The sequence below is a fragment of the Necator americanus genome, chromosome III (genome assembly GCF_031761385.1).
Source record: "Necator americanus strain Aroian chromosome III, whole genome shotgun sequence".
Classification (NCBI taxonomy): Eukaryota; Metazoa; Nematoda; class Chromadorea; order Rhabditida; family Ancylostomatidae; genus Necator; species Necator americanus.
This window is the reverse complement of record NC_087373.1, coordinates 21,508,429-21,534,134: the sequence shown is the minus strand read 5'-3', so window position 1 is coordinate 21,534,134 and position 25,706 is coordinate 21,508,429. Positions and strand designations below refer to the sequence as shown.

Below are 25,706 nucleotides of genomic sequence, written 5' to 3'. Positions count from 1 at the left end.
AGAAAAAAAAAACGACCCATATCTCAACCCATACCTCTTTACATCTGTAGTAAAACGTTCTCGGATAGCACTCATGCGTTCGCAGTAGTTATCCTAATTTTTACGCTCTCTTGCTTCTACTTCAAAATTGCAACCTTTGAACGTTTCCAATCAGTTATCTATCGTAAATTTAAAAAAAGAAAACCTCACTGAGACTAGAGACAATGCGAATTGCAGAGCGCTACAAGCTATCTGAAGACGATGTGATGGTCGGATACTGGAATGAATTTGAAATACCAATTTCGCAAACAATCAACCTCTCTTTACGCTGAACTGTTTATTTTAAGCGTGTAATCAGGTGGTAATTATTTGTAGTGCATGCCAAAGTTTGAGCGCAATGTTACGATGTAAAACTTGAACTGCGTTTTTCTGTTGACTTGTATTAAAAGTATGTGTTTTGGAATCAGGAACGTTTGTGCTGAATATTTTACAAAAATTCTTTGCATTGATATTGATATTGTATTGATTTCTACATTGTGTTGATGCAGCTACAGATCTGAAAGCGTGGCGTTAGGATGATGTAGAAGACTTTGGATGCAACATTGAGGCGTTCTGATAATTGCTTTTTGCGGCTGCACTTATCTAAGTGAAACATCGAAGATACGAAGGAAAGGGAGTGATGCAAAACATATTCGTTTATAAACATTACTTCATCAATCTTCAGATGCAATTTGTACCAAGCTCCAGCAGAACAACATAATGACTGTAGCAAGGAGAAATGTGGATGGCCAAGAACTCCTTTATCACTCTATCAGATACACTAACAACATTTTTGTGCTTAGTGAACTGAAGATCCATCAGTCGTCCACGGCGTTAACGGTAAGCTAATTGATTTTTTTTTATTCTAAGGAATACGCATGCAATATAAGATTATTTCTCGACTTTTTGGGAGTGAGAGAAAATGTTGCTCAAATGAGGAAGGCTAATGCAGTAGTTTTTGAAGCCGATTAAGTCAAGGCCAACAATCTACCTCAGCATGAAGTTGAACTTGTGATAATTACTCGTGATATCCTTGTTGATTACAGCTATCGCTCAAGTCGCGGCACGTTCAAGCGGTCGCCAACATGAACGACATGTTCCAGCTAATACTCAGTAATTAGAAACTTTTAACATAATCTTATTTTTGCATACATAAATTTGTCTTGAGTTTGGTTGAAATGGTTTTTTAAAGATATGTTTCCAACTGAAACTCATATGGTTGTGCAACTTATTCCGAATCTAGTTTACGTTATATTTAAACTAATAAATTATTTGTTTAAAATTTTTCACCCAATATGAGGTACCTTAAAATTACAAGAAAGATTAGTGGTCGAAGGCGTTACACGAAGTTTAGGTTTATGGCTGATTTTATTTGTTAGGCAATTTAGGCTGATTTAAGAGAAATTCTAAGAATGTGTAAAGACAACGATGTGTATCAGATTAAAAAGACTAAAACAGTGTGTGAAGAAATTGACTACTTTGAGGTGTTCGTATGCAAAAAATAAGTTACAGATACTCTTCAACATTTTTTCTCATTAACATCTTTCATTCATCAACATCATTCAACAACAATTCTAACATGTGTATTTCATACCAAACTAAATTGCTCTTAAAAATAAAATCTTTATTTAATCTCTGGTGATTACTTATAAATCACACAGACACAAAATATTTGCGTCAATTCGTTATGCAGATAGTATATTAGCATGAAGGCAATGTGATGTTCCGGATTACGATGCAGGTGCGGAGATTTTTCGCGAAGTTTGCTTGACAGGGCTTTTCTCGTTCTTAACAATGGTGTTTCCTTTCTGGAAAACTGCTTCGATTATGATGCGTTGGGATATTTTAGCTGCGCATTGTAACATTTTGGTCTCATTTTCCACATTTCCTTCCGCATCTCATTTGTGAAATATTTAAGAACATTTTTTTGTTGTTTGCTTCAAACAATACGTAGTACAAATAGAGGATTATCAGCTCAACAACTCTCAAGAGCAGCGATGATAGGGTGACAGTAGCTACGACGCAGCCGCGTAAAGCAGTTATCAACGGTCTTAACTCCCCCACCCGGATGGGAGTGGGGAAGAATCAAACGGGTATTTTTGGCTAACGGTCTCTCTGCTTTTCTGAGAACGGTAAGCAATTTATAAGCTTCAGTTATCTCATCCAAAACTTGCACTTAACTTCCAACTGGTATGCTTATTATTTTCGAATATACTTGGAAATTTTTCCCTTGCTTAATCGTGTAAGTTGAAGGCTACTCGGACACAAGCTCTCATGATGTGAACTACCAGGATAGCAGTAGAAATTGTCACTCCTGCTTGAGTTCGTCGCACTCATCTACGTGGCCGTCCGACGATCTCAGAATTGCTTGATCCTTGTTGTTCTCTAACATTCTACTACAAGTCATTTCGTTTCGGGGAGAAATTGGGGAGTAGGTAGCAACGTAGGTATTCATGCAATATGCAAGAAGAATCCATATAATAGTTCAATCACTGAATGACCTGAGAGTGATCAAAGTTAGAGTGTAGCCAATAAACAGCGCACAACTAGATGTCAGCTTTAGCTGACATGCCATAATGCCCGTACCCAAAGCTGAAGCGGCGTCTCCACAATTGCTGTCCTGATCGCCGAAAACTATTTAAGAAGGCGGATTTATTTTTTTCGTTAAAATTAGTTCTTACCTTTCCGCCATCGAAATCTTCATCGTGCTCGTCAAGCTTCATATCGCTCTTACCCTTTCCAGGGGGTCCAGTCGGTCCCGAGAATTCATGATCCATGTCCCAGTCTAGTGGATCTGTCGGCTTGATATTGTTCGACTGAAAACATTCAACAGAAAAGACGAAGTTTTTCACATCTGCAACATCCTTACCTTACAGGCGTGTTGTATACAATAATAGATGAAATTATAATCTGGTATCGAGAAGTAGGTCAACTCATACAAATACTAAAAACAAATTATTTAGTCATTCTATAGTAGTCGTTGGGTCGGAGAAAAAGCAGCATTTCTGAGAAGAAAGTAGCACACCTTCATTATCCGTTTGAACTCTCTTTCCGGACAATTTTTTAAGAAAATAGTCATTGCGTCTTCTTTATCTCGGACCTCTTCCTTCATTTTTAACACTTCTTCCCGATTGTCTGCCTGAGGGTTTATCAACGTTGAAAGGTAGTGGAAGCTTACTTTTTAACGGGGATTATATACAGTGAGTATTGACACAATGCAGTTGCAATGAAGTCTACTTCAGTGACAAGGAAACACGTTGCAGAAGCAATAAAACATGTTACGACTACATTCTACATCGAGTAGTTCATGGAAATACCCCAACTCGAGAATATTCCATAAATAAACGATTAAATCTAGAACATCTTGACGCATGTAAAAACCGCTTCTTTTGAATGAAAGATGATATACACGGGTTGAGCATCACTACTTAAAGGCATCACCCCACAAATCTGGAGTTGTACGGATTTCCGGTGGAGTATTCGCATATGAGATTGTAGATTATTGAGAGAAGGGTGATTCTGTTCATTTCTTCCTAATTGTCGTAGAAAACGGCCCGGAAGATACGGCTTCGAGCGTTCCAGCGCACTATTTTCTACAAGGAGTTTGATTGGAGCGTGCCAGCCCCCTGCACGCGCCGCGTCTTCCGTGCCGTTTTTTTACGGCAATTAGGAAGAAATGGACGGAATCACCCCTTCTTCATAATCTACTATCCCGTATACGAATACTCCACCTGAAATCCGTACCACCTAGATTCGTGGGGTGATGCCTTTAGGAGCGGCATAGCACGAAATTGACGATGACGGGATCTCTCATCTGTGTGTGTGTGTCACGAAATTCGAAAAGGGGGTGCGACGGGTCCACCGGGGTCGCATTGGTGCGCCGGCGCCAGATACTTATAAAAGGGGGTGCGAAGGGTCCCGCAGCGTCGGATTGGTGCGCAATAACCTCGTGCGCATGACGCAAAAGATAGATGGTTGCAGCCGTTTCATGGCCGTGGCCACTGTGCGCTTTGCTTTTCACCTTTATGACTCCTCCGCGTGTCCATTTCCTTCTTCGTTCGCCTCAAGTTAGTAGCATGCCGTTCTCAGTGGAAAGTGGAAACACGCATGCAAACGGCTGATTAAATTGTAGCAAGATGTTTATGTGATCTGACGTGGGACGTTATCTTTGTCAGTAGGATGATGTCTTTCATGTTATTTTATGCCAAAACATCATTCTTTGATAACTGCTTCGGGAAAACAGGAGGAAAACCCATGTTTCGAGTGATACTTTTAAATTTTGTCTATAATATATTGATAAGGAGTGTTTGAAGCTGAAGCTCGAATGTTCTCCAAATGCAGAACTGACGCGTTTAGAAAGAAGACTATGGAATTTTTTGCTTTTAGTTATAATATAAAAAAGGAAGAAAGATTGTTGGGTACACAAGTCCAATTTCATAGAACTAATAGCACTAATATTAATTTTCGTTGATCAATGAAGGTGAGCGAAGCAAACACCACAGAAAGTCTGAAGTCCGATATTAGCCGGACGCTCAGACTGGTTTGGTATAACTCGGCATTTTTTGGGTACAAGAACTATCTACTGAACTACAAAGGGACTATATACAAGTAAGATGTGATGGATTTTTGTTTTGCGCTTCTGTTCACTTTATAACTCTCTAAGCTTTAAATCGATGTGGATCAGACTCACAGAAAATTTGGACAAAGAAGTATTGATCTGCTAACATACTGTATCGGCTGTATTGATTTTTGGCTGTTCTCGGTATAGACGTTGTAGGGACTTGCCAGCTAGAGTTTTAACATTCGCTGAGAACACAGGTATGTAGCAACCACTCCGTCAAAAATGTGGATTTTGTCGATTTATTGATCCGTTCACTTCTTCCATAGACTTAACAGGGCCGCAACAGTTGGGTTTAATATACGCTAGGTTTGAGTATGGTAATCATTTTGAGCGAAAACATTAATTTTGTCGATTGTTAATTTTTATGCGCTTCCTGAGTAGTATCACGAGAGTATTGTAATTCACTTGGCAGAAATATCTGTTTTATCGATTTTGTTAATTTTTGTCTGTTTTCTGACTGACTGACTTGACACATCGGCAAGCTACCGCAGGTCATTGTATAGACTAGTTACACGTTCGTAAAACTCAAACGATTCTGAGTTGACGGGAACGAGATGGCGCATCCCAAGCGGATTGATTAACACCAGTAACTTTATCCTTTATCTTTTTCTCCCTAGGCTCGATGGAGACTACCCGAATTGAACTGCGGAATACTCGACTTTGTTTGGGGTTGTATTCGGCATGAAAACAACTACTCTATTTCCACATGTTTTGAAAGATGTGACAGATTGTATCCTTATTGGATCCTCCTCACATTACAGCCTTGCTATGATACTTCTCATAGACTAGGTATTTCTGCAGAACGATTATCCTATCCGTAACTAGCGAATGCTGAGTCCTTAGCTCAATCACTATCTTCAGAATGTGTTTTTCAACAGCTACGGCGTGCCGTGCGTTATCAAGAGTTTTGACGAACATCACTCAAGCGTCTCCTCATTAACCGGTTAGAAGTCTGAGATGGCCCAGCGAAATTTGTGCTGCTTCATCGTGTCCTAGAAAGGTTACCCATACGAAATACTATACTTTCAATGTGCGCTATTGCTGTGCAATAACTGCAGAGAGTATTAAACAAGTGGGGATTTCATTAAAACACATCTCTTTGCATTGACAACTGTTTGTTGCTCGTTCAAGGTGTGAAAGTAAACGTAAGATCAAAAATTTTTCACCGGTTACAAATTGGATGGTGTTGTTTATGCGGAGATACTTAGCTGGATAAATTGGAATTCATCAGAATTAGTCGTTAGGAAGTCTCCAATGAAGAAAATATGGAGACTTCGAAATCAAAACTCCAAAAAGACGATCTGACATTGGCGACTAAATGCAAGTTTGAACCGAAAACCAAAGGATTCCTCGCATTCTTCATGCAACGAATGAGACGCAAAATCTATATTGCTGTAATAATCTAGGAATGAAAATCCAGAAACGAAAAAAGAAGGATCTCTGGTCATTGCAAGTCAAGCTCAAATTAAGCTGGTTATCCCTGTTTGAACTGATAGGGAGCGAAAACTTTCAAGACAGCTGCTTTGAAAGCTTTAAAATTGTAAAGGTCTTCTAATTCAAGCTGCTACACAAAAATTTCTCCGAAGGAGGTGTTCCAGCATTTGCCATTACAGCATAATATAGAGCACTAATTTGCAGTCTCTCAGATCCATACTCTTCTAAGCTGTTATTAGCATGATATGACCTTGAACTGTATATCAAACAGGCGGAGTATCGAGATAAAATGACGAATTAAACTCTCGAGAGAACATTTGAACCAGCGCTGAAGAAGGTGGTGACAAGAAATAAGTCAAAGCGCTGGTAAGGAAATAATAAAAAATAAATCGTTGATCACGATCGAAGCTGCTCTAGTGCCAATTAAGCCTTTCATCCCTCCGCGGTCGATAAATTGGTACTAGACTTGTCTGGTACCAATTTATCGACCGCGGAGGGATGAAAGATAGAAGATAAAAACACTGACTTGATTATCGGCTGGTCCCGCAATTCATTGCACAGGCCAAAACCTCAACGATTAATTGCAGTAAAACCTGTTGGCGCATCCCAAGTGGATTGATACGCTAGTAACTTTTATCCTTTTAAATTGTTGATCAATCCACTCAAATTCACCAATATTTGTCTTTCGTTCGGAATCAGGTGAGGTTTATGAAAGGTTGTGTGACCTACACAGTCAGCTGTAGAAGTCAGCTGATGTAACCTTACAGATAAGTCCGGTAATAATTTGTCGAGCTCAAAGGGAAGAAAGACTTGGTGGTACTACGGTGGTTTTGAGCAATGCACCATTCAGTCGCAACAGACTCTTACCACGGCTCTAAAATTAAAACTAACAAGATTAGAAATATCGCTTTTATATGTCTTCGTCACTCTTGGGGCTAATTGTAGCAAACCTTATATTTTCTCCAAGGAAGTCCACCTGAGGTCCATTCAACAACCATGTACATCCACCCCTCCAGGTCCTCCTTTCGTGACTGCTCGATCTGAACAATAGAACGTGGATTAAGAACAGTGTAGCGGTTGCTCAACGTTCATGAACGATTCATGGGTGCAACAAGGCGTACTTGCTTCATCGCGGCTATGGGTGCGTATCTCGTAGTTCCTCTAAATGGGGCTACTTCTCGTGGTACACGAACATCCTTATCCTAAAACACAAACATAAAGCTTCTTGCTACCTAGATCTCCATTAGTCTAATTCCTGGACAAATTACGAGGCCACATCATGATCAACCAGAAAGTGTGTGACTTTGTCACAAACAAGGCATGGTATAATCGGGTCAAAACGACCTGACGCTCGGTGCAGTTCCTTAAGCGGCCGCGTTTTTGACCCGGCTATACCACGGCATGGCGTTTGGGTTCGAGGTGAGATCAGAAGTGCAGCGATGAGTGGTGCTACCAAAGGTCGCCCTTCGACCCTTACACTTGGGCTAGACCACACCGCTTCGAGCAGAGCCGCTTGCGCAGTGGTACCGAGCTTTAAGCTTTTACTGTATTTAATCCACAATACAATTCCTTGCGTGCAAACTGTAGTTTGGGTGATTTTTACTGCGGGCCCAATCCCAATCCCAGTGCGTGATACATCAACTCTATGCACAAGCTCATTCAGTCCATATTGTATGGATATAAATGATAGAGCTCTAACAAGATGCTTCTAAGAACAGTTTCTAAGATGGATCAATGGTGGTCTGGAAGTACCCGCTTGCGGTAATTGTGTCACCCTCTCCAGAATAGCGGATTTTATGACCCCTGTTATTTGTCATCAGTGCAACATCTTTTTATTGTCGGTATTCGCAGGCTGTAGAAATAGAGAATAAAGCTCCTCAATAATCTCCCCAAGAATAAAGCTCTGTAGAAATAGAGAATAGAGCTCCCCAATCAATAAAGTTCTTTTGTCTCCTTACCTTCTCCTGAAATTTCCTACAAAGTCCAAAATCGAGCATATAAATTATGTGGTGTTCGTTCGCGTCTGGTCGACCAGTAGCAAAGTTTCCAGGCTTGATATCGCGATGGAGAAATCCCAGCTGAATTAGGAAGTGAAGCAGCAGAAGGATTATTCCAACATTTATATCACATATATGTCCAAATAACAAGTTTTCTTTTGTAGTTAATATGACATATTCATATCATGAATAGGCGTTAGTTTCTAAAAGCCGGATCATGGATCCTACAGGACATAGCCCAAGTATTACACCCGTATCACTTATTTTTTCGTAGTTCGTCGGCTACTCAGCTTGTGAGGGATTTGACGAGTATAGCATTTTTCTTTGGAGGACTTTGTGAATTAGCCTTAACATCAGATCGTAGATTTTCTTGCTCTGCGTTTGATATCGCTTGGTATCCAGTCGCTCACAGCTCTGATCCAGCGATTGTCGCTGAAACCAATCACGTGTCCTCCACTTTTACTTTCCTTGTAGCAGGGTATCTGATCTTCGACCTTCGGCTTTGGACTGAACTTTGAGTCCTCTTTTCAATCCCGTGAAGCGAGACACTTTTAGCACCATCATTTCATTTGAACGTTAGATGACGCTGAGCTCATTTTCCTGCTCTGCGAAACGCCCAGGTTTCCGAAGCGTCGATTAAGGTAAGAGGAACGATTGTGTGAAATAGGTGAGGACACAGCCGGATATTCTAGGTTTTCCTCGCTACATTCTCGATACTGCTGTGTGTTCCCCAAACCGCTCGTTTTCTTCTGCACAGTTCGGTTGGGCGACTGGTTATGTCAATTTCCCGAGCTAGATATAAATAGCTGTAGCACTCGGACATATTCTTTCCACTGAACGTGAGCGGGGCATCGGTAACCAAACCGCCCCTTATGGACAAGTTTAGCTAGAAGCCGATGTTTTTACACGTTTTAAACAAAACAATAACCGTAGGGGAAATATTCTGCTACTTTGGATTCATGGTCACAGCTGTAAACCAAGACTACAACATATGCTGTTCAACTGCGCTATTAGTTTAGTGGACTTAGTGTACTGCGTAAAATTCTATTAGCGCCAATCTACACGTGGATGTGATCACAGCAGTAAAACTGGAGGTTCAACAACTGCTGCTCTTGAACTGGTTTATTCTCAGCGAATTTAGCTGTGCCTGACCTGGATAACAGTTTATGATGGTTAACGTTTCATCTCAGTCTGTTGCATGCTGAACCCGCCAGAATATACTCGTTAATAATAATATGACGTTTACGTTTACGTTAATATGAAATTCAAAACAAAATTGCTTTAGTTCTGGCTGTTGAATACAACCTTTACTAAAGCTCAAATATACCGCTTCTACATCTGTCGTAATTGCACAATGCATTGTAAAATGAATATAATTGAAAGTATTGCAGTGGTGGTCTGAAAGACGATGAATGCAGAACTAAATTCCGCCAACGTGTGTCTATTCATGTTGGAGTACGGGCCAGGAAGAAGCTTAGCGATGCGGATTCCTTCGCACAGTGCATCCAGGACGCTGCAAGGGAAACGCTCCCGGTTCTATTGCCGCGGAAGAAGTTTGCCTTTGCATCTGCGGAAACAAAATCCACATACAATTCTGAATGTGTCGCGCGCAGCGCTGGTGACTTCAACCAGAAAAAGCGTTTTAGAAGGAAGCTGCGTCGTCAACTGCAACAAGACCGCGATAACGAGTGGACGTCAAGAGCGATGGAGTTTGAGGAGGCGTGGGAGGACAGGAACCCGCGGAAAGCCTATGCTCTACTAAAACAGTATAGCGGCAAAATGAAAAGATGTTCCCTTGTTCTCAACATTGCCAATGAGGTAGCTGTCGGTGAAGCAACCCTTCCAATTTGGAAGGAACACTTCAAGACCTTGCTGAACCGGCTAGCACCGTCAGCTCCTGAACTCGAACATGTTCATAGACCGACATATGTGGTTAACGAGAAGCCATTGACCGAGTCGGAGGTCCTGGTCTGTATTCAAAAAACGAAGAATGGAAAATCTGGTGGAGACGACGGGATTAGCGCAGAAGTGCTAAAATATCTTCCTCCGTCTGGGATCCGTGAGATGACAAATCCGTTCAATATAAATGAAAAGATAAACGAAAGGATACCTGAAGCGTGGAGACACGCTATTATAATCCCCCTCCACAAGAAGTTATCCGTCACGGACCCCAGGGATTATCTAGGAATCTCTTTGCTTCGTGTTATGTACAAGGTATTGGAGCGCATTATCCTGGACTGACTCATTAAACATCGCGAAGAAACAAGCGCGACGAGCAAGCTGGCTTTCGTCCTGGCCGATTTACGATTGACCAGGTGTTCATCGTCAGGAAAGTGATCGAAATCTGGCTGCGGTATTCGAAGCCAATGCAACTAGCGTTTCTGGACTTTGAAGCCGCGTTCGACTCTCCTCACCGAGACCGTCTTCTCAACACGCCCCGCGCCGACGGAGTACCAGGAAAGTTCGTTCGCTTGCTTGATGACATGAATCAACGAACAACTGCTGCAGTTCGAACACCAGCCGGATGTACAACACCGTTCGAAGTGGTAACTGGATTAAGACAAGGGGCAGTGGCAGGACCTTTCCTGTTCAATTTCGCAATCGACGAAATTATGCGAAGAACAGTTGACAAGTGTCCTGCCGACATTGTCTTAGCACCATCAGGGTGCCCCCTTGACTGACCTCGAGTACGCCGACGATGTTGTTATATTCGCGGAAAGCAGTACGAAACTTCAGCATGTTGTCAACCTTGTATCGAAGCTGGCTGCAGCCTACGGACTACGCCTACGCCCTGATAAATGCAAGCAGATGTGGATCTCTTCGAGACCTCGAACGGGAATCAGGGTGGACGGACAACCGATAGAACTCGTCGATGAGTTCTGTTACCTGGGCTGTATGCTGAAGAACAACGGCAGCTACGAGAGAGATGTTCAGCAAAGATGCGCTAAGGCCACTTCTGTATTTAACTCCTTAACGAAATGTCTGTGGTCGACCCCCATCACCAACGAAGTCAAGCTGCGAGTCTACCTATCCGCAATTCGCCCCATCATGATGTACGGATCAAAGACTTGGGCAGCAGCATCAACGATTATGGAGAGGCTTGACTGCACGGAACGAAAGCAGCTTAGACGGCTACTTAGCTACTTTTGACCTAGGGTATGTCACAATGAAGATCTTTACGCAGAAATTGATGTGGTATACCGGCGGATGACACGTGGAAGACATCGACATCTTGCACCGCCATCGAAAGTGGCTAAAGTAAATCTTCGCTTCTTTGGTCATATCTTAAGGAGACCGGCAGATCGCCTTGTTCAACGAGTTCTGAGGAGTTCGTCGGGTTCGAGCTGGAAGAAGCCACCTGGCCGAAAACGGAAGTTCTGGACTGAGGTGGTGAAAGAGGACCTGAGGACGCTCGGCGTGGATAGGCAGTTCAGACGAGACGTAAGGTTTCGCAGAATATGGAATAGCGACGAATGGATTGATTCTGTGCAAGCTCTCGGAGAAGATCGAGAAGGTTGGGCAGAGCTGTGTTCAAGGACGGCACACCTCGGCGAAGATGCGGGTAATCGCGTCAGGCGATGACATCAGCCCACCGATTAAGTCAAGTAAGTAAGTCATTGCAGTGGTTCTATAAAATCTTACATAGACTTCGCATACTCATAATTTTCAAAGGAGTGGACATCTCCAAACGTACTAAATCGCATAATACACAGAAAACTGCCAAATTTTAATCTTTTCTTCTGCTCTGGATGCGCTCTGGTTCCTTGCCACACCATCAAGCGAGCTTCGTTCACGTCCACACATTTTCACAGCCTTTTGCTCAATCGAAATGGAGAATGTTAAAGGCGGGGTATAATGAAATCGACGTAGCACGGAAATTCCAGGGAACCTGTGGAGTGTGGGTTGTAAATGTAGATCACGGAACCCAGCGTGACCCTGGTCAACTTCCCCTAAACGTCCAAAAAAGGCGTGGGAACGATGCATGTTCCTACGAAGTACATTGAACACACCCTCCTACAAACAGTCTGGTTCCCACGGGTGCATCATTGGTTTTACTTGAATAGGCTGGGGAGGAAGCATCACTGATTTTCGACCGCTCCCTGCTGGATGAGGCGCGTGCACAGAGGTTTTCCACCTTTCCTCGTAGAAAAGATCTTCATCTTCCCCGTCGTTTTCCACTACGATTAGGAGAAGTTGAGCGGAGCCACACTGGGTTCTCCAACCCACAACTCTACGAGTTCCCTGTGGTTTCCGTGCTACGTCAATTTCGTGACACATTGCCTTTAATGTTAAAGTTCGTTTTCGCTCTGGATCTGTGTGTGTATCCTCTGCTCCAGACTCATCAGGTTTCTGACTACAGATTCCGTTGCATAGGCCTCCATCTTCAGATGACTCCACTGCCAATAGCACCACCTCGATCCCAAAACAAGCTACGCTATCGCGTTCACGAAACCGAGAGGATTCTGCTTGAGCTCAGCTCAGTGTTGTGGACGCTCCAGGATACACCATTTACGCTCAGTACATAGAGTCCGTGCATTGCCTTCCACTGTCTCCACGCCATTGTACATTTCCAACTGATCATTGTAGGTATATTCTCTACAGTGCTGTCTCCGTGACATCAAATAAAAATTCAAATCTTTCTGTTCATTTTGCAGTTTGTCAAGCAAAGCAAGCATGTCCTCTTGTTCAAAAACTTCTAGGATATGATATATATATATATATATATATATATATATATATATATATATATATATATATATATAAGAGGTAATGGAACCGATATGCGGCTCCAGCATCTCGCCTACAAGTTCACGGAACTCTAACATCAGTCGCAGTTTTGCAAAGCTTCAGTAGTAAGTCGAAGGTGTCCGCGATCACCATTATTACTTCAGTATTCCATCCTCACACAAACAAGCATGCAAGCACATGTAATTGTCCAAAAAGATCCCTACTATGAAGGTTATCTTGAAATTCACCCTATGTAGCTCCTCGATGCAGATTAAGCATTGTTCTGCAGCTTTCAATGAAGTGTTGAGAGTGAATCGCATGCTCTCTCGTTCAACACGCAGGTCCCATAAATTCCTTCCAATCTGCAAATAGAAGAGAGATTATGCTCTGCTGCATCACCAGAACCACTTGAGTAGCAACATTGGAACAAAGAATTGTTTCTAGTGATTTGTTAATAATAATATTTTTAATATTTTTGGCATTTTCTTTTTTTTGAGGCAAAAGTGAAACTAAAAAAGGAAGCGGTTTCAGCAGCTCACAAGCTTCATGACAAGAAATATAAAACGATTTTCTATTTTTCCTCGATCCTCTATTGTACAAAAATGGCAGCTTTTTATTATTTGAGCACCACGCAAAACACGACAGTCCATTGGAAGCACCTAAAAGAGGAGCGCTAACTTTCACGACAGCCAGAATTTTGAAGTGGGACACCTGGCTCCTTCTATCCCGCTTACCTTCTTTCTTGCTGATAGTTTCTCACATTTCACTGCAAATGGTTTGTTGTCACTCTTACGAACTACTTTATACACAGCACCATAGCCACCTTTCCCTAGTAGCTTCACAACCTGAAATAGCCTTTATCATTGTGAAGTGAGGCGGGTGTAGTGCAGTCGGTCAGAGGACCGCTGTAGCCACCCGGGTCGATGGTTCGAATCAGCTCTAGTGCAAACCAAACCCTTTATCCCTCCGAGGTCGATAAATTGGTACCAGACTTGTTTGGGAGGATAAAAACACAATCGGCTGGCCTCCGCAAGTCGTTGTATAGGCCAACACGCTTTCCAAAACTTCAACGATTACGAATTCCAGTAAAACGCGTTTGAGCATCCCAAGTGGATTCACATACCAGTGACTTTATCCTTTACCTTTCATTGTGAAATATCATTATCAAAACTGTTTTCATTGACAGCGAGGGTGAGTTTATTCTTTGCATTCAAATTCCAAAGCATGTCTGGGCTGTTGTACAACATAATATATTACTGCTATACATTATACTATACACCAATCTGAATGTCCGGCTAAAGCCGGACTTCAGACTTTCGGTGATTTTAGCTTCGCTCCCCTTCACTGATCAATGAAAGTTAATAGTAATGGTGTTTTCTGTAAAATTAGATTTGTGTTTTTTTTTAACAACGCTTTCCTTCTCTTCTTTATATTATAAATTAAGGCGGAAGGTTGCGGAGTTTTCCTTCCAAACGCGTCAATTCTACATTTGTAAAATATTCCGTTACAAATACAATTGTAAAATGTAAAAGACCATCAGCTACAAACACTCCTTCGATGCCAGAATAATACAGATACAATTTGAAAGCATTACTCGGAGGGCTATTCCTCCTGATTTCTCCCAATAGTTATCACAGAATGATGTTCTAACATAAAATAACGTGAAAGACATCATTCTACTGATAAAGATAACGTTCCACGTCAAATCACATAAACATCTTGCTACTATTTAAGCAGCCAGTTTCTGAGAACGGCATGCTACAAACTTGAGGCGAAAGAAGAAGGAAATAGGCACACGGGAGTAGTCATAAAGGTGAAGAGCAAAGCGCTAAGTGGTTACGGCTATGAAACGGCTGCAACCATTTACCTTTTGCGTCATGCACACTAATTTATTGCGCTCCAATCCGACGCTGCGGGACCCTTCGCACCCCCTTTTATAAGTATCTGGCGCCGGCGCACCAATGCGACCCCGGTGGACCCGTCGCACCCCCTTTTCGAATTTCGTGACAGACACACACCTCTGAGAGATCCCATCATCGTCAATTTCGTGCTATGCCGCTCCTAAAGGCATCACCCCACGAATCTAGGTGGTACGGATTTCAGGTGGAGTATTCGTATACAGGATAGTAGATTATGAAGAGGGGGTGATTCCGTCCATTTCTTCCTAATTGCCGTAAAAAAACGGCACGGAAGACGCGGCGCGTGCAGGGGGCTGGCACGCTCCAATCAAACTCCTTGTAGAAAATAGTGCGCTGGAACGCTCGAAGCCGTATCTTCCGGGCCGTTTTCTACGACAATTAGGAAGAAATGAACAGAATCACCCTTCTCTCAATAATCTACAATCTCATATGCGAATACTCCACCGGAAATCCGTACAACTCCAGATTTGTGGGGTGATGCCTTTAAGTAGTGATGTTCAACCCGTGTATATCATCTTTCATTCAAAAGAAGCGGTTTTTACATGCGTCAAGATGTTCTAGATTTAATCGTTTATTTATGGAATATTCTCGAGTTGGGGTATTTCCATGAACTACTCGATGTAGAATGTAGTCGTAACATGTTTTATGCTTCTGCAACGTGTTTCCTTGTCACTGAAGTAGACTTCATTGCAACTGCATTGTGTCAATACTCACTGTATATAATCCCCGTTGAAAAGTAAGCTTCCACTACCTTTCAACGTTGATAAACCCACCCCCTTCTATAGGTATCTGGCGCCGGTGGACCCGTCGCACCCCCTTCTGTAGGTATCTAGCGTCGGCACGCTAGTGCAACGCCGGTGGACCCGTCCCACCTCCTTCTACAGGTATCTGGCGCCGGTGGACCAATCCGACGCCGGTGGGCGAGCGTCCGCCGGCGTTGCTTTGCTTTCAACTATTATTTGAAACAGCTCCTACCGTGTATTTGTCTTTCCAGGTTTTCAGCTCCTCTCCATCTTTTGGTAGGATCTCATCATCTTCCTCCGATGACATACCACACAAGGAAGCCTTCTTGTAAAAGTGAAACGTTGCTGTGAGCTCCTTGTGAGTGATAGGAATGTTTTCTATTTTTACAGCCCTAAAAGTAACTGGCATCCCACCTCTCTTTAGTGCTCATTGTTCTGTGCGTAAATACTACTTCACTCAAAATTATCCTCTAAAGCTTGTGTGATCTCTGAAGCTAGCTACGAGACTTTCTTTAACCGTGCGGGGCCAGCAGTTGGTGATTACGCGTCATCTTACACAAAAAAGTAGCGCACTGTCGGTCAGCAATGAGAGATAACATTTGATGGCGGCACTCACGATCATCAGGGGGAAGATTCTTAAGAGGAAACAGATTACGATGAAATTCGTAATCTGTTTCCTCTTAAGAATCTTTCCTGAAACTCCATTATGACCGATTACGGAAAAGAAACGTCGTTTTCCCTCTCTCATACAAGGTTCTCCGTCGGAGATTAAAGTGAGCGTGGCTGACAAAAAGCAGCGCGGATTATCGTTATGGCGGATCTATGTATATCGATTCGTTATCAGCTGAAGTTAGCCGCGTCGCACTTGCGAGAGCAAATAGAGAGCATTTGGTGAAAACTAGCTAGGACGTGAAAATGAACATTTTGCATTACTCCTAAACCAGCGAAAATTCATTAATTCGACGTTTACTTTGGCGAAAATGGATTTCTTGGAACCACAAAAAGAACAAACAAGAAAAGAAAACAACTCTTTCCCGTTAATTGCTGCCTTTAAATCACCAATTGACGAAGCAGTCAATGCCACTCCTTGAGCGGAGATCCCTAAGAAGAAGAAAAGTCGCGGACTACCTTCCGTTGGTTCTTTCCCATGATAATGCGCCGTGCCACTGGTGATAATGAAAATTTCTGATTAAACAATCTGGCCTTTTCCTTTATTTTTCTTTTCCTTTTCCTGAATTCAACTCAAAAACGAGAGGAAATCTTTTTAGATTTGTTACACCGGAAGCACATACCCGACAATTCAGCTGTTGTTTCGTTCCTCAGGCGGACAGAACTTGAGGTAGTCCTCTGTGGTCTACTGTTGAATCTTCGTGTGTTACAGCCTTCCAAGACATGTCAGAAGAGGGTCTTTTAGTAAGCGTATTTTGGCATCGCTTACGACCCGTTGCATTTTGTTTTTCTCAAGCTGTGGCTCCACTCATTCTCTCAAACAGTAACCATCACCCTCACCTCCTGTGTCAATTAGTTCGCTTATGCACTTTAGATTGTTACTACACTAATTCTGGGAGCTTTACTGAAGTCTCAACAAGTAATTCTTCGGGAGATTTTATGTTTATTTTCCATTTCCTCTGACTTCTTTTGTTACTTTACATTTGTTGTTCCATGCCTTTGACCATGCATGCCGCTGTGATTGTTACCTGTCCGTGGTTGCCCTACTTTCACTGAGCAAAGCAGGTTATCTTAGTGCAAGGTTCGGGAACATACATATGAGCTACATTGCCTGCACAGCTACAGGGAGCAAGATCCGGTTGATGTTGAAAAAAGGTGCCGTCGTCCAGTACATCCACACAAAATCCACAGCCTGAAAAATCAAGAGCTTCGATGCAAGGCCGCAATTGTGGCAACACCTATCCGTTTCGTCACGCCGACCTGCCGTATATTGTCAAGCAAACTGCAACAAGCCGCCTCCCTATAGTTCTGGGATATGTCTGTGTGTCGTTTGTTGCAGTGCAGGAAATACGCATCAGAGACGGTATCGTCATCAGGATCGGAGACTCCACTATATACCGGCGTGATGCTGATGAGAAGAAAGTACGAGGCTGCGTTCTAACTGTTATAAACGAGCAAAATAACTTGTTGGACGAAGTTGGGTTAACTTCGTCAAAAAGCGCCGTTGCACGACTGCGGAGTCACAGAGAATGCAAACTCTTTGTCATAATTGCTCACCTATTTAGAGAGGCCGCTGAAAAGTATTACAAAGACGCTTTTCGTGGTGTACTGAACACGCTGACGTCCAAGATACCCAGTCAACAGGCGGTTATTGTCGGATTGATGTGAGTGCATAGATGGGTCTCGAAAGGCAATCCGATGTGTGTGGGAAATAAAGTTCAGTTCCCAAAACTTTCGTTTTCGAAAAAAAGCTTGGGGAAAATTATTCTCCAAAGCAAACGTCGAACAACGGTAATCGACAGATAGAATCTTTGTGAACAGATGAATCTCATAATCGCTTCCTCGCTTAAGAGGGGGCCACCAACTTACATGGCAGCACAACACTTTCATTGCCTGAAGAGCAGCGCTAGCGAAAGACAGCAGCTCTCAAACTTCAACTCGTTTTGACAAGGAATTGTCGGAAATCCGGGATTTTGTCGGAAATCCTGAAATCTAGAGCTGTCTGGAACGTCGCATTTGATTCCGACCATCGGAATCATCTAATTTTTCTGTTTGGCGGAATGGTTCCAAAAAACAATTCGAAGATTTCCACCTCAACCGAAGACCAACATGACAACTCTGAAGGAAGAAGAGTACAGAAAAAATTCTGCCATTGAGTGTCGACAAATATAGGAGTACGGACCATCTAGGAACTTAATGATGCCGGCTCTTTCATCAAGTTTATTAAAGACGCTGTGAAGAAAATACTCCCGATTTTGATGTCGACAAAGACGACGTCTTGCCTTTGCAACTGCATAGAGAAGATGCACGTACAATTCTGCATGTGTCGCCCGCACTACTATCAGCCATAATATTGATATGAGCAAGGAAAAGTGCCACAGGAGGAAGTTGCGTCGTTGGCTCACATGCTCGCACGAATGATTGTGACAACGAAGGCTTCAAGAGCGAAAAAGCTAGAAAGGACGTTGCAAGACAGAAACCCGAAAAAACCTATGCTCTACTGAAATGGTACAGTTGCGAAATAAAGCGATGTTCTCCTGTCCTCAACTCAATGGAGTTGCTGTCAGTGAGGCAGCCTTGCCAATTTGGAGGAAGTATTTCAACGTCTTACTAAACTGACACACGCTATTAATCCCTATGCTCGAGCATGTCCAACGACCGATGTACATTGTGGTCAACGAGAGGTCACTGACCGAGTCGAAGGTTCTTGTCTGTGTCCAGAAATAGAACAGTGGGAGGTCTGGCGGGAACGATGGAATTAGCGAGGAAATGCTGAAATCTCTCCGTCCGTCTTCGATTTGTCAGATGACGAAGATAATATGTCCAATATGACTCGACGAGGAAGCACCTGACTCTGACTCGCAAAATACGGGCCATCATATTTCCCCACCACAGAAAGTTACAGTGTAAGAATACAGTGTCTGGCGTTAATCAATCCGCTTGGGATGCGCGACCACGTTCACATCAATCTAGGGTCGTTTGAGGTTAACGAACGTGAAACCGACCTATACAATGACTTGCGGGGCTAGCCGTTGTGTCGGGTCACTGTTTTGATCCTACCAGACAAGCCTGGGGCCAATTCCGCCCCTGGAGGGATGAAAGGCTTGATGAGCACTAAGGCGGATTCAAATCTCCGATCGATCGTACAGACAGCGGAACCTCTAACCGACTGCGTTTCATCCGCATATCCCCATATTCCTGAGAAGCTGCCAGACCACAAAAAGTTATCCGTCACGAAATCCAGGAACTATCGAGCAAAGAGCAAACGAAGAACTTCACGCAAAAGTGGATATGATATACCAGTGGATTTCTCGAAGTAGACATCAACATTTTACCTCGCCCTCTGATGTAGTCGCAGAAGACCATAAAGGGAGTATCAGACGTAACGTTTCGCAGAATATGTGACAGATTCTGTGTGATCTCTAGAGGAATGTCGAAGAAACTGGACTCAGACGGGTTCAAGGACGACTCACCTTGGTGAAGATGTGGTAAGGTGCAACAACAACACCAAGTCATGTTCGTTTGCTTCTTTACCACCTTTTTACGCTTTGACCTAACCACAACTCCCCCTTCTCAATCCCCGTCGCTGAACTCGTCGCCAAGATTCGGTTTAACTTTGAATTCCTACTAGGTTGGCTTCCGTAGTCGTTATATGAAGCCTTACGTTTGCAGTATTGGTGCGTCACTGCACCTTGACATCAAACTAACTCTTTTTCTCTTTCCCCTCCCTTCAAGTCAATTTTGATCATCGCAGTGCAGTTGCTTTTCAATATAAACCGATAATGAACATAGTGAATGAATGAATACACATGCTTGATACATTCGCGTATGCAATGTCTGCCGCCAACTTTCATCTCTTATCCTGAACCTCTTTTCAATCTCCAAGGTCACTTCTTCTTCTTATTACTTCTTCCTCCTTCTTCTTCCTTTTTCTTTCCTCCCCAAAATTTAATTATTCATATGCAGCAGTTTTGATGAGATTAAGCGCAAATGTTCCCATCATCATTGCCTGCATCCTATAACCTATATATCCTACATATTATACTATGTGAGAGTGTGAGAGTACTTTGTGAGATTGTACTATGCGACTTCAGTTTTGACCTATTTATCAGTGTCAGCTATCAGTTGCCTTAATTTACCCGTTTATCGTCGAATTCTTGGCAGTCGTTCTCGATTAGTTCCTCCTTCCTTCGCTTTCGTTTGCTACGACTTCCTGCTTTTCTTTTATTTGTAACATAATGAAGCTTGCACCACTGCCTAAGTCTTTTGAGGATCCTGTTATGCTTCTCAGGTAATTCTTTCCAGGCAGGCATGCAGTTGCACGGCAAACTCATCTCAGCGATGAAGCTACAATTATGCAATGCTGTCTGATCTAACCTAGCAATGCTCAGCTTCTGCTAATCTTAGTATTGAGAGTGTCGTAATAAAATTGATAGTTATGAGCCAAAATCAAAAATTCTTAAATACCTAGTTTGCACTAAGATGAACAATCTTCTTCCTGTTGTCATTACAACAATTCTCTGATCTGTTCGCGTAAACGTTTAAGTTAATGTTTGGAGCAAATTTTAACTGAAAAAATGGCTGGAACTGGAAAAATGGTTGAAAAATGGCTCAGTAACAATGTGAACAACAATGTCATTTTATTGAACTATCACCTCTTTGCCACGGATTTCCCTCATAGAGGAATCACAGTCGCGAGGCCGGTTAGTGGCACGTCCCCGAGTGGCGGATATAGGGCTAATCGCGAACCAAAAGCGACCTAGTGCTTGCCCAGAGACGCGGGTGGATTCAGGAGATGGACTCCCTGTTTCTGCTAAGCCAGGACTGACTCATGACATCCTTGTTTCCCGCACGCAGGCCAAAAGCCTGCAATCAAGTGCCTGCGAGATGCAAGGGAGGCAGTTTGGAGTCCAACAAATAAGCTCCACATGTCCACTCCGGAAGAACAAAAGTTCTCCCAAAAACTCATGGGACTAGAGGCTTGCAACCTGCCCATGGGTTTTAAAATTTATGCAAAGCACAGTAATAGAAAAGAGTCTCTTGATTCCGGAGGAAAGCCTGGTACGGGGTTGCAGGAGTCATATAGGCTACCGAAACGGAAAAGGACTAGGATGACTATCTGTACTTACAACGCACGTACGCTTGCATCGGAAGCGGTCATGGATGATGATGCAGGGCAAGAAGTTAAGTACGACGCCATCGGACTGACTGAGACGAGACGACGTCACCCTCTAAACGCCGTATATGAAACTGGAGAAGAACTGTTTTTAGGAACATGCGACAGTAGAGGTGTTGATGGAGTTGGCGTCCTCGTCAACACGAGTATGGTAAAGAACATCGACTGTTTCGAACAACTTACGACCCGAATCGGCCTTCTGCGGATGAGAAGATGTGGTCCAACACCAGCTTTGACTATCTTCGTCGCTTACGCTCCAACATCAACTACGAAGAAGACGAAGTCGAAGCTTTCTATATGGACCTGGAGAAGTTCTACCGAGAAGATCATGCGTTCTACAAGGTTATAATTGACGATTTCAACGCCAAAATTGGCCCTAGAAGAACGCCTTAAGAGCTTCACATCGACCCTCAGTGGAATGAGGAAGGAGAGAGGTTTTCCGAGTTCATCATGACGACTAAGACCATCCGCGGGAACTCGCAATTTCAGAAGCCCTCCTCTCTACGCTGGACGTGGGAGTCACCCAGTGGAGGGTACCGTAATGAAATAGACCACATCATCGTCAATAAAAGGTTCTGCCTGACGGACGTCGCTGTTGTACCAAAGTTCTATACGGGATCGGACCATCGCCTCGTCCGAGGAAGATTTTCCTTCACAAGGAGAGCAGAGAAAGCCGCCAAGTTCAGAGAGAGAAATCCCAGGACTACCATCAACTGGGATCTCTTCGCTACACTAGCCGGCTTTTGGAAAGATTCCGCAATGGACAACATCGACGAGGAATAAGGCCGGCTTGTTGAAAACCTTCATGACTGTGTGAAGAAGGCTGAGAATTTTAAAACCACCAAGAGGCGCCTGTCTCTTGAAACTCCTGAGCTGATACGCCAGCGTGGAGCAGCACGAGCCGCAGGGAACCAAGAACTCACGTCCGAGCTCGCAAGGCTTTGCAGAGAGGCGATAAAGGAAGACCTTAAAAAGAGAAGAGCAGAAGCGCTGGCTGAAGCCGCAGAGGCGGGGAAAAGCATCCGCTATGCCTGTCGAGACTTCGCCAGTCGCAAGACGAGGATGACTGCTCTCCGGAACCCAAAGGGAACAGCCATTGCATCGAGAAGGGGGATGGAGAAAATCATCTACGACTTCTACTCTGATCTCTTCGACAGCCATGTCCACTTGTCTCCTCACTATCTGAGGGAAGACGGACACGTCATTCCAGATGTTCTCCCGTCCGAAATACGACATACTATCATGTCGGTAAGAAATCGTACGGCAGCCAGTCCCGACAGAATAAGACCAGAACACCTGAAGAGATTTCCGTCAGTACTCATCAATACCTTGGCGAGTCTCTCTACACGTTATCTGTCGGAATGCAAGGTTCCTAAGCAGTGTAAGACCAGCAAGACCGTGTTGTTGTATAAAAAGGGAGATCCACATGACATCGGCAACTATCGTCCAATCTGCCTACTGTCCGTCATCTACAAGCTCTTTACAAGAGTAATCCTTAATAGGTTTGAAAAAGTCTTGGATGAAGGACAGCCATGCGAGGAAGCAGGGTTTCGAAAAGGATTCAGCACGATTGACCACATTCACGCTGTTTCGAAACTCATCACGAGAGTACAAGATGCCGCTCTGTCTCACCTTCATCGACTTAAAGAAGGCCTTCGACTCAGCTGAGACGGAAGCGGTCGTGGAAGCCTTGGACAACCAAGGCGTTCCTACTCAGTACATAAAGGTACTTCGAGAGTTGTACAGTAACTTCACGACCGGAATTTCGCCATTCTACAAGAACATCAGCATTGACGTGAAGAGGGGGGTCCGACAGGGTGATACAGTTTCACCCAAAATATTCACAGCCACCCTCGAGAACGCAATGCGAAAGTTGGAATGGGACTACCTGGGAGTGAAGGTTGATGGTCGGCAGCTACGCCATTTGCGCCATTACTGATAACACCTAGCATCAGCCAAGCGGAACGAATGCTGACCGAATTCGACGAAACATGTGGATGCATCGGTCTTCAGCTGAACCTACAAAAGACGATGTTCATGCGGAACGGATGGGTCTCGGATGTCCAATTCACTTTCAACGGAACGAACATACCCGAATGCACCAGCTACGTTTATCTGGGTCGGGAATTGAACATGATGAACGACCTGACCCCCGAGCTGGGCAGGAGGAGAAGAGTGGCTTGGGGAGCGTACAAGAGCATCGAGGATGTAGTGAAGAAGACCAGGAACACCCGGCTCCGTGCTCAGCTCTTCAATACCACCGTACTTCCTGCTTTGACCTATGCTTCGGAAACCTGGGCATTTCGCAAGCAGGAAGAAAACGCGGTGAGCGTCATTGAACGCGCAATGAAGAGAGTGATGCTAGGAGTATCCCGTTTCACGCAAGTGAGGGACGGGATTCGAAGTCCTCTCCTACGTCAGCGATCGAAGATTAGAGACGCCGCCGCGTTTGCCAAGTAAAGTAAAATAAGGTGGGCCGGACACGTGATGCGCTTTAATGACAACCGTTGGACCAGGGCCGTGAGCGACTGGGTCCCCCGCGATATTAAGCGCACTACAGGAAGACCGTCGACCCGATGGTCAGATTTCTTAAGTCCTTCAAAGAAAAATATGATGCTCTTCGTGTCCCATGCGAAAGGAGGAACCACTGAGCTACTCTGGCACGCGATCGGGGCAAATGGAAGAATTACTGGCGCCCACTCGACCAGTTCGAAGATCAACGGGAGTCAAGGTGATCAAGGTGAAGTTTTTCCCAGCTTCTTCGAAATATGCACATATTATCTTGGGTGGATGTCGATGCGGTCATCCGCATCTTCGCCGAGGCGTATCGACCTCGAATATAGCTCCAGAATCCATTCGTTACTTCTCCGTGGCTTAGAATATTTGGTGCCTCACGTGAACTGCCTATAGCACCGTTCAAATTGAGTACCTTCTGGTCGAGTTCAGCGTAACGAAACGGAAGTTACCAAGGATTCCATGCTCCTTTTCGGTATTCGATCTATTTGAGTCCGGTATTGGCAATGTGGTGGACGGCAGCGCGTCTTCGCAATATCTGGGTATCTTCCGCCATTTGACTGTGAAAGTTATATATCTCGTACGTTCCCGAGGCTTGTGCTCAGACGTGTACTACCTGGTTCCGTTTATTGAAGGCAGAGGTTACAATCAAACCAGAGAGTCTGGCCCAAATAAATATAACGTGACGAAAGAAGTATGTGGAAATGAAAACAAACAGTCCCTTAACATAAGGCTCTCACATGTTTTCTAACTGTGATAGCTTAAGTAAAGCCAGGTTTCTTTGAAGAATGAGCCTAATCATGTGAGTTAATGGAAAACGGTATGATGTATTACTTTGACTTCGCATTTCCTTATGGTTCGCGATTCCAGTTGCATACACAACTCATGCAAACTTTATTAGCTGTTAAACTGTGAACTATTGCACTTGCTGCTAATGTGGTCTTTTAGTATTATTAACGTTTCTACTCTACTCTACTCTCATACAAGAAAGTTTCTATGTATAAATGGCAGGTTCGAGGCAAAGGTTCAGCATTGTTCTTTTTCCAACATCAGTCAATATCAAATAGGATTCAAAGAGGTGATCACCTTGATCACCTTGACTCCCGTTGATCTTCGAACTGGTTCGAGCGGGCGCCAGTAATTCTTCCATTTGTCCCGATCGCGTGCCAGAGTAGCCCAGTGGTTCGTCTTTTTGCGTGGGACACGAAGAGCATCATAATTTTCTTTGAAGGACTTCGAAGAAAGTGAAGAAATCTGACCATCGGGTCGACGGTCTTCCTGTAGTGCGCTTAATATCGCGGGGGACCCAGTCGCTCACGGCCCTGGTCCAACGGTTGTCATTAAAGCGCATCACGTGTCCGGCCCACCTTATTTTACTTTACTTGGCAAACGCGGCGGCGTCTCTAATCTTCGATCGCTGACGTAGGAGAGGACTTCGAATCCCGTCCCTCACTTGCGTGAAACGGGATACTCCTAGCATCACTCTCTTCATTGCGCGTTCAATGACGCTCACCGCGTTTTCTTCCTGCTTGCGAAATGCCCAGGTTTCCGAAGCATAGGTCAAAGCAGGAAGTACGGTGGTATTGAAGAGCTGAGCACGGAGCCGGGTGTTCCTGGTCTTCTTCACTACATCCTCGATGCTCTTGTACGCTCCCCAAGCCACTCTTCTCCTCCTGCCCAGCTCGGGGGTCAGGTCGTTCATCATGTTCAATTCCCGACCCAGATAAACGTAGCTGGTGCATTCGGGTATGTTCGTTCCGTTGAAAGTGAATTGGACATCCGAGACCCATCCGTTCCGCATGAACATCGTCTTTTGTAGGTTCAGCTGAAGACCGATGCATCCACATGTTTCGTCGAATTCGGTCAGCATTCGTTCCGCTTGGCTGA

The 25,706-nt window shown here is 43.9% G+C and overlaps 10 protein-coding genes across 12 annotated transcripts; 8 read left to right on the top strand and 2 right to left on the bottom strand.

Annotated features, from left to right (window-relative positions):
- Nucleotides 1-1,748: 1,748 nt before the first annotated feature.
- Nucleotides 1,749-15,767, bottom strand: RB195_010402 (uncharacterized protein; the record flags this gene model as incomplete). Of its 3 annotated transcripts, XM_064191383.1 has the most annotated exons (11): nt 1,749-1,826; nt 2,700-2,834; nt 2,888-2,962; nt 3,044-3,157; nt 7,024-7,113; nt 7,195-7,275; nt 8,032-8,151; nt 13,047-13,160; nt 13,338-13,457; nt 13,533-13,643; nt 15,693-15,767. In XM_064191383.1, 11 exons carry the CDS (start codon nt 15,765-15,767, stop codon nt 1,749-1,751), a joined length of 1,113 nt encoding a protein of 370 aa, XP_064048966.1. The 3 variants fall into 3 exon arrangements, with proteins under 3 accessions (XP_064048966.1, XP_064048970.1, XP_064048967.1); XM_064191385.1 differs by lacking the exons at nt 13,047-13,160; nt 13,338-13,457; nt 13,533-13,643; nt 15,693-15,767 and adding an exon at nt 8,807-8,893; XM_064191384.1 differs by lacking the exons at nt 1,749-1,826; nt 2,700-2,834; nt 2,888-2,962; ... (2 more) ...; nt 7,195-7,275; nt 8,032-8,151 and adding an exon at nt 12,085-12,351.
- Nucleotides 9,237-11,220, top strand: RB195_010404 (uncharacterized protein; the record flags this gene model as incomplete). Its single annotated transcript, XM_064191387.1, has 4 exons — nt 9,237-9,259; nt 9,462-10,284; nt 10,386-10,616; nt 10,726-11,220. 4 exons carry the CDS (start codon nt 9,237-9,239, stop codon nt 11,218-11,220), a joined length of 1,572 nt encoding a protein of 523 aa, XP_064048969.1.
- RB195_010403 (uncharacterized protein) lies at nt 11,278-11,652 on the top strand (the record flags this gene model as incomplete). The annotated part of the gene is made up of 1 exon (XM_064191386.1): nt 11,278-11,652. One exon carries the CDS (start codon nt 11,278-11,280, stop codon nt 11,650-11,652), a length of 375 nt encoding a protein of 124 aa, XP_064048968.1.
- A 1,574-nt stretch (nt 15,768-17,341) lies between the features above and the next one.
- Nucleotides 17,342-17,797, top strand: RB195_010401 (uncharacterized protein; the record flags this gene model as incomplete). Its single annotated transcript, XM_064191382.1, has 1 exon — nt 17,342-17,797. The coding sequence occupies one exon, from the start codon at nt 17,342-17,344 to the stop codon at nt 17,795-17,797; it is 456 nt and encodes a 151-aa protein (XP_064048965.1).
- Nucleotides 17,798-21,057: 3,260 nt separating this feature from the next.
- RB195_010400 (uncharacterized protein) lies at nt 21,058-21,654 on the top strand (the record flags this gene model as incomplete). Its single annotated transcript, XM_064191381.1, has 1 exon — nt 21,058-21,654. One exon carries the CDS (start codon nt 21,058-21,060, stop codon nt 21,652-21,654), a length of 597 nt encoding a protein of 198 aa, XP_064048964.1.
- Nucleotides 21,655-21,755: 101 nt separating this feature from the next.
- On the top strand, nt 21,756-22,088 carry RB195_010399 (uncharacterized protein; the record flags this gene model as incomplete). Its single annotated transcript, XM_064191380.1, has 1 exon — nt 21,756-22,088. The coding sequence occupies one exon, from the start codon at nt 21,756-21,758 to the stop codon at nt 22,086-22,088; it is 333 nt and encodes a 110-aa protein (XP_064048963.1).
- Nucleotides 22,089-22,367: 279 nt separating this feature from the next.
- Nucleotides 22,368-22,973, top strand: RB195_010398 (uncharacterized protein; the record flags this gene model as incomplete). The annotated part of the gene is made up of 1 exon (XM_064191379.1): nt 22,368-22,973. The coding sequence occupies one exon, from the start codon at nt 22,368-22,370 to the stop codon at nt 22,971-22,973; it is 606 nt and encodes a 201-aa protein (XP_064048962.1).
- RB195_010397 (uncharacterized protein) lies at nt 22,825-23,244 on the top strand (the record flags this gene model as incomplete). The annotated part of the gene is made up of 1 exon (XM_064191378.1): nt 22,825-23,244. One exon carries the CDS (start codon nt 22,825-22,827, stop codon nt 23,242-23,244), a length of 420 nt encoding a protein of 139 aa, XP_064048961.1.
- A 29-nt stretch (nt 23,245-23,273) lies between these two features.
- Nucleotides 23,274-23,765, top strand: RB195_010396 (uncharacterized protein; the record flags this gene model as incomplete). Its single annotated transcript, XM_064191377.1, has 1 exon — nt 23,274-23,765. One exon carries the CDS (start codon nt 23,274-23,276, stop codon nt 23,763-23,765), a length of 492 nt encoding a protein of 163 aa, XP_064048960.1.
- Nucleotides 23,766-25,197: 1,432 nt separating this feature from the next.
- Nucleotides 25,198-25,689, bottom strand: RB195_010395 (uncharacterized protein; the record flags this gene model as incomplete). Its single annotated transcript, XM_064191376.1, has 1 exon — nt 25,198-25,689. The coding sequence occupies one exon, from the start codon at nt 25,687-25,689 to the stop codon at nt 25,198-25,200; it is 492 nt and encodes a 163-aa protein (XP_064048959.1).
- Between the last annotated feature and the right edge of the window lie 17 nt (nt 25,690-25,706).